Source organism: Molossus molossus, unplaced genomic scaffold (assembly GCF_014108415.1).
Source record: "Molossus molossus isolate mMolMol1 unplaced genomic scaffold, mMolMol1.p scaffold_m16_p_5, whole genome shotgun sequence".
In the NCBI taxonomy this organism is placed as follows: domain Eukaryota; kingdom Metazoa; phylum Chordata; class Mammalia; order Chiroptera; family Molossidae; genus Molossus; species Molossus molossus.
Genome location: NW_023425388.1, coordinates 5,594,511 through 5,614,452, shown reverse-complemented (window position 1 = coordinate 5,614,452; position 19,942 = coordinate 5,594,511). Strand labels below are relative to the sequence as shown.

Sequence of the window (19,942 nt, the reverse complement as noted above, 5' to 3'; positions counted from 1 at the left end):
GGGCGCCCAGTACGTCTGCTAGGCTCTGTGTGCCCCACGTGGGCCTCGTGACTGGACAATTTACACTGTGCAGCTTAAGTAGAAAGAGACGCACGGAAATCTGGGTTAGCTGATGCCACTCTTCCTGCCTACCCCAGTGAAGTTTGGGTGTCCTTGGAGGTTGGCATTTTGGGCAGCCTAGCCCTTAATGTGGCTTCCCCTTCACCCCTCCTCTTATGTTCCTGTCACCCCAATATTAGATGAGCCAGGGGCTGGCACAGGAGGCATTGGCCCTGCTCCCAAAGGCTAAGCCAGGCCACAGCTGGCTGCTACCACTAGGGCAGGGGGGGCTCCCTGGGCTGGAGAACAGCTTGAAAAGTTGGCTGGAGGACAGCCGAGCACCTCCAGCAGGGTGGGCACTCCTGCTCCCCGCCTCCCATGCCCTCTGAGCGGGGACACTGGTGACGGGTGGGAGACTCGGGCAGGGACAGGCTCCCGGAGTATAAACTCAGTTTGAAAGGGGAGAGCAGGAATTCAGTCCGTCAGAAAGCCAAGGAAAAAGGCAACGGAGCTAAAAATAGGAGCACTGAACGGAATGTCCAGAAATGCCATCTACGGTGCCAGGTTTCATCTCACCATCTCTACTTCTTTAAGTCCCATAATGCAGAATCAAACCTAGGAAGAGGACACTGTTCTTGCACAGGTTAACGGTGGAGAGCGGGTTCTTTATGAAGAACACACAGAGGCCTCAGCGGTTAGCCGTGTGCCGAGGCAGGTGGGCCTGGGGCCCGGGCCACCGCCCTTGGACGCCTGGGCCTCCGGCTCCCCCTGTACGAAGTGAGACAATGATGGCAGCACCGCTGTCGTGAGCCCTGGCTTCGAGCTGACAGCGAGCGGAGCTCAGTGTTCCCCGAGCCTCAGGGATCGGCTCTCCACGGGGGTCAGTGCCTCTACTTCCCCATCTGTGAGACGGCGGTAGGGATACCTCCACACAGGGATCTTGTGGGGATCAGCGGCGTAGGATAGACGTTCTGGAGGAAACTGCAGTGAGCCCTGCTTTCGGATGAGAAAGAGAAAGTTGAGACTCGAGAAGAGAGGAGTAATTTGGAATCCACGTGCCCGGCTCAGAGCCGGCTCCCGGAGGGGGGGGGGTCCCCTCCCCCAGCGGATTGCTGGCGCCTTCGAACCACAGGGATGCCGAGTGGAATGCAGAGCGACAGCCGCCTCCAGCCCCAGACGGTCACTGCCAGCACTTTGAGGCATTCCTTCCCATCTCTTTTGAAAGAGGTTTTGCTTTTTTGTGATTGTGACCATATCTATCACACCTTCACTTTAAGGCTTTTATTTTAGCTTTTTAAAAGTTCACGTTTATTCTTTTTAGAATGCTCAAGAGCCGGTTTGGCTCAGTGGTGAGAGCGTCGGCCCAAGGATCAAAGAGTTGCGGGTTCGATTCCGGCCAAGGGCACGAACCTCAGTTGCAGTTTGTCCCTGGCCCTGGTTGGGTCGTGCGTGAGGCAATCAGTCGATGTGTCTCTCTTACATTAATGTTTCTCTCTCTCTCTCCCTCCTTCCCACTCTATCTGAAGATAAATAGAAAAAAAAAAATTCTCGGGTGAGGATTAAAAAATAAAATGCTCAAGAGACTTTAAAAAAAGTCCAAAGGCCTAACAATATCCAGGATTCAGATAAGAGTATTGGCAGATGCTGACTATTGGTTTCTCCGTTGCTAAAGCCTAAATTCCAACCTGTTCAATTCTATGCTGCCACAATTCTTTTGGTTGGGACTGGTGAATTCCTCTGACTTCTGGCAAACTTCCCCAAAGATGGCCACTCCAATAACAACAGGAAAACAACAGGAAAACAATGGCAGTAGCTACCTTTGTCATTGCCAGGCAGAAAGTTTTATAATCCAGGGACTGATGTTTCTCAATTTACATGATAGGTGTTGCTCAGACTATCAGAAACCCTTCCTAAACACTGTTTTGATGGTGACGTAACAGTTCATCAATGGATATGGCATAATTTATGCAACGCAGTTATTGATATTTATTTTAGGTTGTATCCAACTTTTAGCTAATACTGCAAATGAAGCGACAACATGTGCTTGTACCCATCAAGGTTTGGGAGAGACTTTCCTTAAAGAGCTCTAGAAGTGCAGTCGCTTGGTCAAAGGATGAACGGGTGTCATCACTGCCACTGATTAGAAAGGTGGCTTGGCCCTGGCCGGGTAGCTCAGTTGGTTAGAGCATCGTCCTGATATGCCAAGGTTGCAAGTTGGATCTCCAGTCAGGGCACATACAAGACGTAAGCAATGAGTGCATGAATAAGTGGAACTACAAATCAAATCTCTCTCTCTCTCTCTTCCCCACCCCTGTCTAAGAATCAATTAAAAAACAAAGATCACCCTTCAGAAAGTCTCTGGAGGCACCGTCCACCTGCTGGGCTGCTTGGGTTACTATACCTTCCCCTTCCTCGGACTTCTCTCTTTTTTCCTCCCAAGTTTTTGTTAATAGAAGGGAAAAAATGTTTATATGGCATTTTCTTGATTACTCATGACACAGATTATTTATCCGTAATTATATAATTGTTACTAATTCTATTTCCCCTTTTGTGGGCTATTTGCCCACCTAAATACATTGCTTTTGGAAGACTTGGTTCAATGTGCACATTCAATGCATGGAAGACGACCTCTGACCCGGAGGCCCAGCACTGTGCTGCCCCTGACCCTGAACACCTAGGGGGAGTGAGGTGCTTAAACAGAGGGTGGGTGACACTCAGGTTACCTTGTGGGTTCTTCAAAGGCCCACATGTTACTACTTTAAGTTAGTTGGGTTTTTTATTAAACGTTTACTTTGAGATCATGTAGGTGCACATGCAGTTGTACAGGAGATCCCGGATCCCCCAGGGGTTGCAGCTTGCACAGTCTAGGTCAGCATGGCATCCAGGACGTGGACACTGACTCTGTCCAGATACGGAACATCCTACCCCACCAGGACCGCTCTTCTCACCACCCCAAGTCAAGTCTTCTTCCATCACCATTTACCCCCTTCACCCTCTTCCACCTCCCCCACCCCCTTTCCCTCTGGTAATCACCATACTGTTGTGTCTAGGAATTGTGTGTTTTATTTATATATATTTTTTCTTAATCCTTTCACCTTTTTTTTTATCCTCACCCGAGGACATTTTCCCATTTTTTTGTTCAGGTAGAGTGGGAGGGAGAGAGAGGAACAAAGAGAGAGAGAGAAACATCGATGTGAAGGGACACATCGAGTGGCTGCCACCTGCACGACCGACCCGGGCCGGGGACAAACTGCAACCGAGGTACGTGCCCTTAGCGGGAACCGAACCCGGGTCTCTCAGGACCGCAGGCCGACGCTCTAACCGCTGAGCCAAACCGGCCAGGGTAATCCTTTCACCTTTTTCATTCAGCCCCCCAACCCCCTCCCCTCTGACAGCTGTCAGTCTGTTCTGATTCTGTGAGTCTGTTTCGTTTCTATTTTGTTAGTTTATTTTGTTCATTAGAATCCACGTATAAGTGAGATCATATGGTACTTGTCTTTCTCTGGCTTAGTTCATGTAGGGTAACGCTCCCCAGGTCCATCCGTGCTGTCTCAAAGCCACAAAGATTCTTCATGTTGCCCTTTTATAACCACATCCAGTTCCTGCCTCACCCTACCTTCTCTTCTCAACCCCTGGCAACCACTCCGTGACTGTTTGGGGTTGGGCTTTTGCACGCAGCATCATTCTATCGAGATTCATCCAGGTGGTTGTGTCCATGAATGGTTCAGTCCTTTTTATTGCTGCACAGTGTTCCATGGCGTGGGCGGACCACAGTCTGACCAGTCACTGGTCGAAGGACATCTGGGTTGCTTCTAGGTTTTGGCCATTACGAATAAACCTGCTGGGACAGTTGCTGGCTCAGTGGAGAGGGCCTGAGCAGCAGGACAGAGCCAACCCCGTGGTGCCTCCCTTTAGACCGAGCATATGCAACATCCCAATACATAATTGAACAGGCTCTTTGCGTCTGGACACAATGTAATGGGCTACCAGGAAAGGCCATTTGGGCTCAGGTTCCAGCAACCTTTAAAAAAAACAAATGCTGTCTCAGGACAAAAGGATCTGGAAAAAGGACCATCGATTAATAGTAATACCACCATTTTCACCATGATTAAAAGGAATTGCTAAGCCAGTATTTGTGCTGAATCCAAGCATTTTCTAAATTCCCACGTGAAAAAAGAATCTCTGCTAGTTCTTCTCAGAGAGAAAACAGCCCAGGAGCCCCCCTATTGCCCACGAGCCTACGTGTCGCCTAAAACCCAGTGCCCCCGCCCCCCTTCAGAAAGAAAAGCTTCCACACCAGAGCTGGCCAGTGGGGCCCGAACACCGTGTCTTCCTTGTCACGAAGGAAGAGTTGTGAGTGACTGTTTTCTCAGTCTCTGGACGACGCCTGGGTGAGAACAGGCTAATGACCTGGAGACCTGGGCTTGGGGTCTACATTTGGTGTTGTCAGGTTTAAAAAAACTTTTTTTAGCTATCTGAGTAGATGTGAAGTGAGATGTCATTGTCACTTTCATTCGCATTTCCTTGTGGGTACTGGTCAGTGAGCCTCTTTGCATGTGATGCCTGGCCATTTGTGTGGTCCCCTCTGATTTTTATTCATCCGTTGTCCCTTTCCTGCCCTTTTTTGGATTTATCAAGTGTTTTCTATTTTTTACATTTTACTTCTTCTACTGGCTTCTTAGCCAAACTTATTATTTCTAGGGCTAGTTATCCTTATATCAAATTCTATTTCAAGTCACTGTTGTATTACTTCATATATGAGCCTGCTCATCGCCCACTTGTCACTTCACACCCCAAAGTTTCCATTTCACAAAGTATATAGACTCCCAAATGTGCGAATCCTCTGTCCACCCCGTCCTTGAGGACATTATGGAAAGACAGAAGCATAACAACTACGTTCACACCCTTGCTGGTCACTCCCAGGGCTAGCCTCTCCTTCCTGTATGTCCAAGTTTCCATCTGGGGCTATTTCCTTTCACCCTTAAGAACATCCTTTAGCATCTTGTAGAACCTGACTGCTGGCCACAGATTCCCTCACCTTTACCTGAAAAAAAAAAAAAAAAAAAAATATATATATATATATATATATATTTTTTTTTATCCTCACCCGAGGATATTTTTCCATTTTTTGTACAGATAGAGTGGGAGGGAGAGAGAGGAAGGGAGAGAGAGAGAGAGAGAGAAACATCGACGTGAAGGGACACATCGAATGGCTGCCACCCACACAACCAACCAGGGCCGGGGACAAACTGCAACCGAAGTACGTGCCCTTAGCGGTAACCGAACCCGGGTCTCTCAGGACCGCAGGCCGACGCTCTAACCGCTGAGCCAAACTGGCCAGGGCAAAATATATTTTTATTGATTATTTAGGGAGAGATAGAAACATCAATGTGAGAGAGAAACATCAATGGGCTGACTCCTGCACGCCCTCTACTGGGGACTGAGCCTGCAACCTGGGCATGTGCCCTGACCTTGAATGGAACTGAGGACCTGTCAGTCCCCGGAACAATGCTCAATCCACTGAACAACACTAGCCAGGCTACCTGAAAATATCTTTATCTGCTCTTATTTTTTAGAGCATTTTTGCTGGACATAGAGTTTTGGGCCAAGTTTTTAACATTCAGCACTTTACTGGTTCATATCCTTGTTTTCTGGCTTATATTGTATCTGATAAGCCAATGAAAATTATTATCATTGGCTCGGCGGTTAGAGCGTTGGCCTGCAGTCTGGAGAGACCAGGGTTTGGTTCCCGCTAAGGGCATGTGCCTCGGTTGCGGTTTGTCTCCGGCCCTGGTTGGGTCGTGTGAGTGGCAACCACTTGATGTGTCACTTTCACATTGATGTTTCTCTCTCTCTCTCTCTTTCTCTCCCCCTCCCACTCTATCTGAACAAAATATCGAAAAATGTCCTCGGGTGAGGATAAAAAAAAAAATTATTATCATTGTTCCCTTGAAGGTAACATGTCTTTCTTTGCTGGCTGCTTATAAGATTTTCTCTTTATGGTTTTCAACAGTTTGACTGTGATGTGCCTGTATGTGTTTTTCTTTGTATGTATTCTGAGGTTTTGCTAAGTTTCTTTATCTTTAAATCAATCTTTCTCATTAAATTTGTGGATTTTAGCCATTAGTTTTTCTTTTTAATCCTCACCTGAGGATATTTTTCTATTTATCTTCAGATAGAGTGGGAGGAAGAGAGAGGGACAGAAAGGGAGAGATAGAAACATCAACATGAGAGGGACACATCGATTGGTTGCCTCTCGCATGACCTGTACCAGGGCCAAGGACTAACTGTATGTGCCCTTAGCCGGAATCGAACCTGGAACTCATTGGTCTGTGGGCCAGTGCTCAACCGCTGACCCAAACCAGCCAGGGCAGCCATTATATTTTCAAATAAAATTTCTGCCTATTCTCTACAGCTCGGTTCATTTTTCTTCAATCTTTTTTCTCTTCTTCAGATTGAATAATTTGTATTGATCTGTCTTTAAGATCACTGACTCCTGGTATTTCCAATTTGCTCTTAAGCCAAGGCAGTAAAATTTTCATTTCAGTTCTAGAATTTCCATTCTTTTTTGAACTTGCTCTCACTCTGCAGTAAATCCCTTTCTCTTTGCTGGTTAAGACCATATTTTCACTTAATTCTTTGAACATATTTATTATAGTTGCTGTATAGTCTTTATCTGTAAATATGACATGTGGGCTCTGGAGTGGGTGTGGGAGGTGAGCCTGGAGGAAGATCAGGTCCTGTGGGGCATTGGTTGTAGTGAGAAGGTAGTAATCTTGTTCTGTTATGGCAATATTACTTCATAAGGCCAGTGTGACAAGAAGAAACCGAGGGTTTTGCAAGGGCTAACTGCCTGCCATTCAGCCCAGCGGTGGGAATTAACTCGGTGTCTCAACCGACTGGCCTGAGGCCTCCAGCGCCGGGTGAAAACAACAAGCAGCAGGCCCAACACAACCAGAAACTGCCTGTGTCCACGTGCCATGGTCACTGACCCCCCCCCCCCAAGACACCCCCTACCCGGTCCACATGCTGTCAGTGACTCCAGGGACATGCCTCTGTCCACCCGTCATTTTCAGTGACCCCCACCCCCACCCCCAGGATCGTCCCTGGAGTCCACAGTGTCTGTGTCCACATGCTGCCAGTGACACCCCCACCGTGGCTGCCGCCCCCACATGGGGAGTCTGCGTGATGGGTCTGGGCCGCACTGCGGGGCCCACCCGCGGCACCAGGGGCCAGGCGGGGCGGTGGAGGGGCCCTCTCGGCCACGTGCACCCCTCTGGGCGTCGTGCACTCCGGGAGGAACCATGTGCTGGGAGCCCAGGGGCGTCCCCAGGTGCCTGGTCCACCCAAGGGAGACGCCGGCCTCTGGGGCAGCTCCCAGCCGGGCAACCACACCACCTGGGCCCCGATGTGGGCAGCCGCCTCCCAACCTCGTCCACCTCCCGCCTGCCCTCTCAGCACCTCGCGCCGCCCGGCCGACTTTCGGTCGGAGGGCAGCGCCAGCTCGGGCGGGAAGCCCTCCCCTTTAAGACGCGCATCCCGGAAGCGGTACCTCGGCAGCGCCGGCGCCGGAAGTGGATGCGGCCGGCAGCTGCAGGCGGCCGGCTGGGGCTCTTCCTCCCGCGGCCGGGCAGGCGTCGCTGTTGCGGCCGGCGGCGCCGCTCAGGCACGGGCTGGCGGGGTACGACCTCGGGGCTGCCCATGGGGCGCGAGGGGCCGGGCCGGTGACGCCGGACGCCCATGGACGCCCCTGAGGAGTCGCTGCCGCCGGTGATCTACACCATGGAGAACAAGCCCATCGTCACCTGTGAGTGCCCGTCGGCGCGGGAGGGGGCGGCGGCCGTTGCAGGCAGCCCGGCCCAGGCTCGCCGGCCCCCCGACCCCGGCCCCCGCGCACCTCGCCGGGCGCTTCCTGCCTGGAGGTGTGGCCGGGGCGGCGGCGGCTGCGGGGCCTTCGACCCCGCGAGCGACCTCTGACCCCGCGGGAGGCGCCGTCCCGGGCCGTTTCCGTGGGTTTGACAGCGCCCGGGGCCGGTGGGCGCGCTCCGATTGGAGGGCGAGGACCGGGGCCCCGCCGTGCCCCCGGCCAGCCCCTCGGCTCGGCCGCTCGGCCTGCGCCCGGAGGGGACCGTCCTTCGGGCTGGGGGTCGTGCTGTCCTCCCGGTCGCACCGTTCCCAGACCCCGGGGAGGCCCCCGCGGCTCGCACACTGGGGAGCGTGGACGAAGTTGGCGGGCGCCGGTCGAGTCGGAAGCCGGGGGTTTGTACTTCGGTGAAGTGCACGCGCAGGTCGGGGTCCGAGCCGCGCACCTCTGCGCTGGCGGGGCGACACCGCCGGCGACCGAGCCTCCGGCTCCATCTGCACCCGGCCGGCGGGCGGAGGAGCCCACTTCACGCGTGAGACCGGAGACGTTAGGCGAGCGCCCACTCGCGAGTCCACGCTCGGGACCCCTGGACCGCACCTCTTTTTCTGGTGTTGTTGCCACATTTATGCATACCCAGAGGAATTGTTTTTCTGTTGCAGGAAAAACAAAACAAAACAAAAAACCCTCCTAATATTTATAGCTAAAACTTTAGCACTAAGTACTTTAAAAATCGCTAGTGGGAAGGGTTGAAAGGTGGTTGGCACTCCGACGACTTGCAGAGAGGTATTTCGAAGTGTTAGGAGTGTCGACCTCCCACAGCCGGCTGTGTCTTCAGTTCACTTTTCAAATGGCCGTGCACGCGCCAGAAGGAAGCTCCCGACAGCAGCCTCTGGGCGGCCAGGCCACGGAAGACAGCGAGCATCTCTCTCTCCTCCTTCCCGTTCTACTTTATTTTTTCTGATTACTGGACACACTCCTCGTATGCTCCCTCTTGTCAGAATCCTGAGAAATTGTATATTTGAAGTTTGCTGCTGCTTCTCTAGTTGGTATTCTTTCCTAGGGAAATGGACGGTTTCATCTAAATTTGGAGACTTGCGTGGTTCAGCAATAGCAGTTTCCCCCCCTCCCCGCAGAATACTTGTAACTGAAAGTCTTCCTCAGGACTGCACCTAAGTCCGAGAGGACGGGTGTGCGGAGTTGATCCGGAAGCCCTACAATTCCCAGGTGCCCTCTGAATCCTCAGGGCGCAGGAGCCAGTGCCATGCTCAGTGTAGTCTTGAAGGGAGAGTTCTGACACTTCTCCCCAGGTGGGGGGCACATTGCCAGTGCTGCATAAATACTGCTGCTAGGGGCACTCACGTATCTAATGGCTTGTACACCTTAGCTTGTCTTTCAGTTAGCAGTGTGTTTCTATAGGCATTGTGTCAATACATTTCTGAGCAGTTCCGAAAGCTCCGCTGGAGTCAGCGTGACCAGTAGTCAGTGTTTGAGATCCCTGTCAATGTTGGCTGCACGCACACATGCATGCCAGCTGAGGGGCAGTGTTCTTTCCTACAGATTGGTTATGTTGGTGGAGGTTGTCCCTCGAGCACTGAAGGTGTCTGTCTTAAAAGGCACCTCAGAGAAGAAAGTGGCTTCAGGAAACTTTCAGAGAAAATTAGCTTGAAAAGTGAGAAAGATCCCTTTAGAAGTTAAAGGCTTTTTTTAAAAAACTCTTTGAAAGTCTACCTTCATAGTTCAGCCTTGCAATACCACTTTGCTGGCTCTGGGGCTGAAGCTTTGGTGGCACTTGTCCTGGTTTTACTTAATACTTTACCTTGTTGCATTCTTTCAGCTGTACATGCTTGGAGGGAGGAGGAGCTATTCTAAGCAGTGTGAAGACAGTAGGAAAATTGCTTTAAAATACCACCCAGTTTTTGATATTATGTACATAGTTATCTTAGTATGCAACATTTTTGTTTTCAAAAGTACACTTACATCTCAAATATTTACCTAGCTATTGTGCCCTTACAAGGTCTGTGCTTATTCATTTTAAAATGAAAACAGAGTTTATGCTTGTTTTCAGGTTTTTTTTCATAGAATTTAGAACATTTTACTTAAGTAAATTGTGAGAATATATAGAATGTAACTGGTTCAGATAAATTTAGGAACTGTTTATATGTGGCCCTGAGAAGAATGGAAAGTCCCCAGAGATTAGGGGGTAAATAGAATTCATTATTACTTGAAAACCTTGCTGAATTATTTTAATATTTTGAAGCTGCCTAAAAGTGTTGATGGCCTTCAATCCATAATTACAAGTTTCTGAACTGCTGCCTACCTGCCTCTGTTGCAGTGACAGTCTCAGCAGGGAATGTGCTTAGACTCAAGACGACTCAAGCCTGTAAATCCTGGAGTCTGCATCCGAAAGCTGTCTGACAGGGATGCTAGGTGAACAGTAGTGGTGCTAACAACATGAGGACATTGGGTGATGAATTTATAGCAATTTGAATATCTATACTGTAATTTATTAATCATGAAAAAAGCACAGTGAAGCTGAAACAAATCCTGCAGATCCATTTGATCCAAATTTAAGTTTTAGCTTAGTTTTTTCTTTTTTCAACCACTGGGTCAATTCTTTGCTTTAGAATAAAGACTTAGGTTTTCGATCTAAGGGTATGTTAGGAAAGGTAACATACAGCTGTTTTTCCTTTTCTAGCTGTCTCGTTCATGGACGGAGTTATTGTGATTCCACTGATTTGTGACTTTTTGTTGAGTATCAGCATCATACCTCGAATGGCACATATACCCTCACGGGATTGTATAGTATCTGAAAAATAACAACACTTGGTGCAAAGGCTCTTTTCTCACCAGTCTCCTCTTACATTGCCTATTCATTTTCCGGAATCTCTGTTTTTGGGGTTCCAGTTCTGCTATAAGCTTTGAAAGGGGGAGAACGTTAACAAAAATGAGCAGATCTGTAAAGCTTTGTGTTTTTTCCCCTGTAGGTTAAAGGTTTTAAATTTGCACATCACAGTTTCCCACCAAGCCTGAAAGTATGATGCTTGTGATTTAACTACTACCTCAGTTTCATTACCAGAAAAGCAACTTATAATATCTATAAAAAAGAAATCGATACACGTAAGTGCAAGCCTTGGTCCATATTGGATTCTTAAGCCAATAGCAAATCACTGGTCCATATTGGATTCTTAAGCCAATAGCAAATCACGGTTGAGAAGTGGGAGCAGCAGTTCTCCTTAGGAAACCTTAGTTGTTCCATGGAGTGAGTGTATTTGGAGGGCAGGGGCTGAAGGCACTACCAAATATGCCCACCTTGCTTCATAACAAGCCTGTGTCTGGTTAAACATAGTTAGGTCTTACTTGTGTGACCTAGACCATTCCATAACTTTGTCCTCATCTGTGAACTAGGGGTAGTGATAGCACCAAGCTGATGGGTGTATGGATTTAAAAGAATGAATATTGTGAAGCCCTCAGAAGAATGATCACCGTGCAAAAAGTGTTGGCTGCTAAGGAGAGAGTCCTAAATGTTCTGTGTTCACAGTGGCTTTAGTGTCTCAGTAATTTTTTCCCTGGCACCTCTAGGCCAAAAAGAATACTTAATAATTTCATTTATTAAGTAGTTAGGTTCAAGTAACTTCATTTTTAAAAATTTTTTTCTTTATTGATTTTAGAGAGAGAGGAAGGGAGAGGGAAAGATAGAAACATCGATGAGAGAGAACACTGATTGGCCGCCTCCCGCATGCCCCTCACTGGGGATCGGGCCCACAACCTGAGACTGTGCCCTGACTGGGAATTGAACTGGCGACCTCCTGGTGCATGGATCGACACGCAGCCACTGAGCCACACCGGCCAGGCCCAAGTAACTTTATTAACTATTATGTCCTAACAGTAGCTATTTGAAAAAAAAAATGTACACAGAAATTGGAAGAACAGTGTTTATTTCATGCTTAGACATCCACAGTAATGTACCAGTGGGGTGGTTGCACCTGTTGGGCACTGCAGTTTCTCTAACCTTGGAGTTGGACTGGACACTACTACTCTCTTTGAAAAAAAAATTGTGTGGTACTTTTATCACAGCACCACCGTTTTGTGATGATGATGACATCATTGAAAGGAGTGTATCATGACATAATATTGAAACAATACGTGAGGTAGGGTTTGCCTCATCACTAGCATTGTTGTTTCCTTATAATTTAAACTATCTCCTGGGGCCTTGGGGATTCGCTGGTACCCTGGGGCAGGCACCTGGGTACACAGTTTGGGAACCCATGTTATTAGTATGTTATCCTGACTCTAGGGTGGAATTGAACAGACAGTTTAGAAGTGAAAAGCTTTCTTTTCTATTTGAACTTCAGTTCACATACCTGATTTACAGGATGTGTTTCTGAGGAGTCTCGAGTAAAGTAAAATTTGGTTTATGCAAATGAAACTCAAGGGTCTGATTTTTTGTTTTAAAGTGCTGATGAACCTCCCGGCCAGTGTGGCTCAGTGGTTGAGCATCTGCCCATGCACCAAGAGGTCACCGGTTCGATTCCTGGTCAGGACACATGCCCAGGTTGTGGGCCAAATCCCCAGTGGGGGGCATGCAGGAGGCGACCAATTGATGTTTCTCTCTCTCTCTCCCTCTCCCTTCTGCTCTCTCTAAAATCGATAAAGAAAAAAAATTAAGTGCTGCTGAACCTCTGAAGTAGTTGAATATGGGAGACGTAACACGTACGCCAGCCTTCCTGGAAGGGAAAGGTCGGGTGGTGTGTCTGCTCAGCGACGTGGGAGGCTGAGTCGGGCATCTTTTATTGGAAGTGTAACTGACTTGCTGAAGAAAGTTTTTGTCTAAAAAAAGTTTTTTGCCAGTTGACAGTGTCTTTTCACATGCATTGCACAATTTAGTGTGTGTGGTTTCACAAGGGATCACTTGCAGATGTCCTATTCCTTCTGCTCTTGCCTGGTGACTTCAGGTCTAGATGACAGACCAGGGGTGGCAGAAAAGACTGCATGGCCTTAGATACTCTGTTGGGGTGGAAGAACTTTTCTTTTTCCCTTCTAGTTCTGGCTTGTCTAATAATCCGTCAATGGATATGAGACGGATTAACAAGAGAAAATAACCAAATTTAATTACATACATATGTGTAGGAACCCCATATACAGGAGAGGTTCAGGAACAGAAGGGAAATGAGGGATATGTGACATTCTGAGCTAAGGATGAGGTAAGGCACCTGGGGAGGAGGGTCATTGCAGGACGATAAGAAGAGCAGGTGTCCAGTAATTAGGAGTGTGCCCTGCTCTGTAGATAGGTCAAAAGAAGTGCTTTCTGGTGATAATTCTCACTATGGGCCACGCCCCTAATTTAAATTAAGGGAGAAGTAAAGTTTCTCTGAAACCTGCAGGGTCTCTGGCCTTCACCTCAAAATAATAAAGTGGCACCTATGGGGAGGGTATGGGAGGTCCGTTCTTCACTCCTTAAACTATAGACACGCCTCTTCCTGAGCAGCCTCTGTTAGCCCAGAGTCTCTGCGGCTTCCTCTCATCCTGCCTTTCCTTTCTTCTCTCCTAACCAAATCTTTCCTTGGTGATTGCTCCTAATGTGCATTTTCAATATATATATCGTATTTTGGTCTTAGAGAATATTTGGTTTTTAAATGAAAAATTGATGAGCTTAGAGTCATTCCTGACTCCTCTTTTTCTCTCCTAGCTAACGTTCAGTCTATCAGCAAATGTCATTTTATCGACGACATTTATTTAGAATTCAGCCACTTCTCTTCATCTTTACTGCTGCTCCCCCAAACCCAAGCCACCTTCATCTCTCCAGCAGCCTCCCAGCTAGCCTCCCTGTTTCTATTTTAGCCCCTTGAAGCTAATTCTCTATGGGGTTAAGGGTGATCTCTCTAAAAGAGAAGTCGTAGCATGTAATTCCTCAGCTCAGACCCCTCCAGTGACTAACCACCTTCCCAGCATAACATTCACAGGCCTTTCCGTGGATTACGAGACCCTCCCCGATGTACAACAGCCCCGTCCCCAGCCTCACCCCCGGCTGCAGCCTACATCCTCTGCAACCTTTGCAGCTGTGTTCCAGCAGTGCCGGTGGCATGGCTCCACTGATGCTCAGTGGGTCCCTTCCTTCCTCTGGTGGCTGCTTAGGTGCCACCCCTTCACCCCACTTATTGTTTAGCATCTCTTTGACTTTATTCAGTCTTCGTGGCTCAGCACCTGCTGACATAAATATTTGTTTTTTCCTTGTTTATTGTCTCTCTACCCCTAACCCAGGAGGCCTACAAACTGGACTATGAGGTTTAGAATTGCAGGAACTTTATGTTCTGTTCACTGCTTTGTTCCCAGCTCCTGGAGCAGTGCTTGCACATAGTAGCTGCTCAGTAAATAAAAACTGTGCTATATGTCATTTAATGCTTCTTGCGAGAAGCTTTTGATGGCATACAATTATTTTCTCTAAATGTTTTTATCAAGATAAGACAGCTTTGCCCGGCTGGTGTGGCTCTGTGGGTTGAGCATTGTCCCATGGACTGAGGTCCCGGTTCAATTCCCAGCCAGGGCACATGCCTGGGTTTTGGGCTTGATCCCCAATGGGGGGCATGCAGGAGGCAGCCGATTGATGTTTCTCTTACACATCGATGTTTCTCTCTCACATCGATGTTTCTCTCTCAGGTCGATGTTTCCCTTTTTTTTTTAAGTCCTCACCTGAGGACATTTTTCCGTTTTTTTGTTCAGGTAGAGTGGGAGGGAGCGGGTGGGGGGAGAGAGAGAGAGAGAAACATCAACATGAAAGGGACACATCAAGTGGTTGCCACCCACACAACCCAACCAGGGCCGGACACAAACTGCAACTGAGGTATGTTCCCTTAGCGGGAACCGAACCCGGGTCTCTCTGGACCGCAGGCCAACGCTCTAACTGCTGAGCCAAACTGGCCAGGGTGATGTTTCCCATTTTTAAATTAGATTGTCATTGAGTTGTAAGAGTTCATTCCATTTTCTGGATACATGTCCTTGATAGATGATTTGTAAATATTTTCTCCTAATTTTTGGTTGTTTTTTCATTTTCTTATGGTGTCTTTTGAAGTGCAAATGTTTGCCATTTTGATGAAGTCTAATTATCATTTTATTTCTCTTATAGATTGTGCTTTTGATAGCATATCGAAGAATTCTTTGTTTAGCTCAAGGTCATTGTAGTTGTTTTGGTGTGCACATACCTGATGATTAGTGAGGTTCTTTTTATGTGTTTTTTAGTGATTGAATCTCTTCAGAATTACCTGTCCATCTGTGTTTACTTTGATACTTAAGAGGTATAGCCAAAAAGCATGTCTGGAAGATGACTTGGAATAGCACTAAGAAAAAAATGTGCATTCCATTTTTGTATTTTAGACCATATGTATTAGATTTTTTGAGGGCTGTACCAAATGATCAGAAACTGGGTGCCTTAAAACAACAGACATTTATTTCCTCAGTTCTGGAGATCAGAAGTTGAAAATCAAGGTGTCAGCAGGGCCACACTCCCTCCCAAGGCTCTAAGGGAGAATCCTTCCTGCCTCTTCCAGCTCCCAGAAATCTTTGGCATTCCTGGCTTGTAGCTGCATCACTCTGATCTTTGCCTTGTCTTCACATGCCTTCCTCTCTCTGTTCTCTTCGGTCTTTCATCAGACATTTAGAGCCCATCCAGGTGATCAGGAATTATTTCATTTGAGATCCTGAACTTAAGTACATCTACAAAGACCCTTTTTCCAAAGTCTGAATCCCAGGTTATGGGTGTCAGGACGTGCACACATCTTTTGGGGGTTCCGTTTATCCCTATACCACATATCTGCACTGGCAGCCAGGAGCATATTGGCCAGCGCCCAACAAGTGTCTTGGTTTTTGTATCACTCCTTCTGCCTTTGGAGGCTTATCCTCACTCTCCTCCTGACTAAGGGACTTAATTCTTGGCATCTGGAAATGGGGGCTCCAGGTGTTGACACAAGGTATGATAATCTCTGAGAAAAAGATGAGCCTTTTCTGCAGTCTCTCTATTTTCTCCCTAGGGAAATAAATGCCTTTATTTGGCTTCTTGCACATTGTTACATGATTCTTTCCTCAATATTGTTTTAGACCCTTGTTTGTTATATTTTTTGCTAAGTGAGGAGCGAAATTATTAAGATGCAGGTTTAGACCTTGGCTTTACCAGGTATGTATGTGTATCCAGACATTTTTCGTATTTTTTACAGATCTGTTTAGCATTTGGAAGTTATTGCATCAATTTTACAGCTGACATTTTAGGTAGAATCTTAGAACTAACGATAACCCCTTTGGGTAGTAATTTGTACCAAATCTGTAGCTTACCATTTATGGCCACTTTTAGTTCATCTGGATCCATTAGAAAGTTTCTAAGCATCAAGTTAAACAATGGGAAGGGCTGGTAGAGGACGTTTCGAAGGTGAGGACCTGAGGCCATCACTGTGCTTGACCAGGTCCCTCAGTGTTTGGTAGTGTAACAAGGACCTTCTGCAAGGTGGCTGATTCCCCCTCTCCCGTAACTTTACCAAGTACTGTAGCTGGGGAGTCAGACATGCTCTGCCCACACAGAAGAGGTGTTTGCCCTAAAATTAGCCCTCGGAGAAAGCATTTTCTGTGGAGTTAAGTAAAATAAAAATATCACTTCCTTTAGTTTAGCAATCTAAGAACTAAGTCAGCCACACTAGAAATTTTTAGTATAATCTAAAATTAAGTTTGTATTCTGAGACCATATTCCGACACCCAGCCCTGTCATCACTGTTGTAGGATATCCTGTCCTGTGGGGGCCCTGGGTTGTCTGGTGTAGAATATGGAGTCAGGCTACCAGTCAGTGAATATGTACTCAGCATCTGTTACATGCCAGGCACTGTTAGAGGTGCTTGGGCAACATTTGTGAACAAAGACATCAGCCCTCTTAGAGCTTACATTCTAGCAAGAGGAAATATACAGCATATATAAACAGTAAGTTATATTCATACTATAAGTGCTATGGAAAAAAAGAGAAAAGGGTAAGAGAAATTATAGAATTTTATCATTTCAAACTTTTTATTATGGAAACTTGCAATTGTGTACAGAGGTAGAATATTATAAAGAAACCCTACAGCCCAGCCAGAGTGGCTCAGTTGGTTGAGCGTCGTCCTGTGCACTGAAGGTTACTGGTTCAATTCCCGGTCAGGGCACATACCTGTATTGTGGGTTCGATCCCCTGTCGGGGGATGTACAGAAAGCGACCAATCAGTGTTTCTCCCTTCCTCCCCCCTTCCGTTCCCCCTCCTCCTCAGCATGTCCTTGGGTGAGGGATTAAAAACAGAAGAAAAACAGCCCTGGCCGGTTTGGCTCAGCGGTTAGAGCGTCAGCCTGCGGTCCACAGAGACCCGGGTTCGGTTCCCGCTAAGGGCATGTACCTTGGCTGCAGTTTGTCCCCGGCCCTGGTTGGGTCGTGTGGGTGGTGGCCACTCGATGTGTCCCTTTCACATCGATGTTTCTCTCTCTTCCTCTCTCTCCTTCCCGCTCTATCTGAGCAAAAAATGGAAAAATGTCCTCGGGTGAGGATAAAAAACAAAAAACAAAAAAACAAAAACAGAAGAAAAACAAAACAAAATACAAACAAACAAATCCTACAAACCTATCACCTAACCTCAGCAATGGGGTGAATTTACTAATCTTGCTTCTCTGTATTTCCCATTTCTTTTAATTCTCTAATTATTTTGAAGAAAATGTCAGGCATCACATAATTTATCCATAAATGTATATGTTATGGACTGAGTGTTTGTTCTGCCCCCCCACCCCCATTCACACGTTGAAGCCCTAAGCTCCAATGTGAGGGTGTTTGGAGATGGAGCCTTTGGGAGGTAATCAGAATTAGATTAGGTCATGAGGGCGGGGCCCTCAGGATGGGATCAGTGGCCTTATGCACCTTGTGCGCACCAAGGAAAGGCCATTATGAGCATATAGCAAGAGTCAGAGGCTGTCAACATGCCAGGAAGAAAGGCCTCATCAGGAACCAAATGACTGGCACTTTGATCTTGGACTGCTGGCCTCCAGAACTGGGAGAAAATAAATTTGTGTTGTTTAAGCCCCTCTGTCTATGGCATTTTGTCATGGCAGCCTGAGCTATAATAGTATGTATCTCTAAAACAGTGGTTCTCAACCTGTGGGTCGCGACCCCTTTGAAAGGGTCGTTTGACCTCCAAAGGGGTCGCTACCCACAGGTTGAGAACACATATTTCCGATGGTCTTAGGAACCGAGACACCGTCTCCAGGCGGGTCCGCCTGCATGCAGATGCGCCCACATACAACATGAGGAACTGTATTGAAGGGTCGTGGCATTAGGAAGGTTGAGAACCATTGCTCTAAAAGATAGGGACTTTATACAAACATAACTACACCCAGGCTGGATAGCTCAATTGTTTAGAGTGTCGTCCTGATAACACCAAGGTTACAGGTTTGATCCCCGATTAGGGGCACATACCAGAGTCAACCAATGAATGCATATATGGGTGGAACAGCAAATTGATGCTTTTTTTCTCTTTCTCTCTCTCTCTCTCAGATCACTAAAAAAATTTTTTAATGTTAATTCTAAAACAAACAAAACACATAAATACAAAACCTTTATAACAAACACCTAAAAAATTCCTGATATCAAATATTCAGGGTTTACGTTTACAGTGTCTTAAATATTTTTTTAACTCTTTGAATTATTACTATCCAAATAAAGTTTTTAGATACGTGTTTTCAGTTTCTCTTAAGATCTTGGTTTCGACTTCCGGTCAAGATGGCGGGAGGTAAACGCGGTACCGCGTCCTCCCACAACCACATCCAAGGTACAACAAAACTACAGAACAACCACCATTCAAAACCGCCTGACATCAAGCTGAATGGAAGTCCTACAACTACGGAATTAAAGAAGCTACATCGAGACTGGTAGGAGGGGCAGCGACGCGACGGGCTGGTCCCACACCCACAAGTGGCGGATAAAAATCAGGAGGACACCTCGGCTGTTAAGGTCCTTCCTGAGGACTGAGGGGTCCCCGTCCCACACCAGGTGCCCTGCTCAGGGTTCCAGTGCCAGGAAGAGAAGTCCCCATAAATTCTGGCTGGAAAAACCAGCAGGAACTGAGGCTCAGGGAGGCTGACGCGGCTGGAGCCCCAGGCAGCTCCTTAAAGGGCCCGCGCACGGACTTATCGGACTCTCTCCCTCTAAGCTTGGAGGGGAGGCAGCTCGAGGGGCGCCAGAGACATACAGGGAAGAGCTGTTTGGCACTGGAGCGAGGGCTGGAGAGGGGGCTTTCTCCTGGACAAAAGTGCTGTCAGAGGCCTTTGTTCCTTTGGTGAGCCCTTCCCTGGGGCAGCAGACAGAAGCCATATCTGGGACTCCAGCAACCTGGCTCACACTGGTAGCCCCGCCCTGCTGACTCCCTGAGGCCCTGCCCCACCCAACTTTCAGGCCCACCCAAGCTGTTGGCACTTGCTTAACCATAGGATTGGCCTGACTTGGATCCTGCTTCAGGTTTTCCTAAATTTTTTCAAACGAGCAGCATCTGGTCTCAGCTAGCCCCATACCACTCGTTAAGTAATACACAGAAACAAATACAGGGAGGCAGCCAAAATAAGGAGACAAAGAAACAGGTCCCAAATGAAAGAACAGAACAAAACCCCAAGAAAAGAACTAAGCGAAATGGAGATAAGCAACCTAACAGATGCTGAGTTCAAAATACTGCTTATAAGAATGCTCAATGAACTCAATGAGAACCTCAGTGAACTTAGGGAGGGCCTCAAGAGCATAAAAAAAGGACCAGTCAGAAATGATCGATGCACAGTTAGAAACAAAGGCGGCTTTAACTGAAATAAAGAATAATTTACACAGCTTCAATAATAGAGTATGTAAATCCAAGGAGCAAACCATCGATTTGGAATATAAGGAAGCAAAAAACGCCCAATCAGAACAGCAAAAATAAAAAATAAAAAAAAAAGAGGATAGTGTAAGGAGCCTCTGGGACAACTTCAAGTGTGCCAACATTCGCATCTTGGGGGTGCCGGAAGGAGAAG

General features: G+C 47.4%; 1 protein-coding gene across 7 annotated transcripts in view; it reads left to right on the top strand.

The window, feature by feature from the left end:
• The first annotated feature begins 7,598 nt into the window (after positions 1 to 7,598).
• The window catches only part of TRAPPC10 (trafficking protein particle complex 10), a 91,528-nt gene continuing 79,184 nt past the window's right edge, over positions 7,599 to 19,942 (top strand). For 2 of the 7 annotated variants that reach the window (XM_036242471.1, XM_036242472.1), the window contains exon 1: positions 7,749 to 7,846. In XM_036242471.1, the coding sequence (XP_036098364.1) occupies positions 7,780 to 7,846 (67 nt within the window). In that variant the 5' untranslated portion in view covers positions 7,749 to 7,779. Of the gene's footprint in view, positions 7,847 to 10,899; positions 11,021 to 18,798; positions 18,818 to 19,942 lie in introns of those variants that run through there. The other 5 variants (XM_036242473.1, XM_036242469.1, XM_036242467.1 and 2 more) reach the window with 4 other exon arrangements.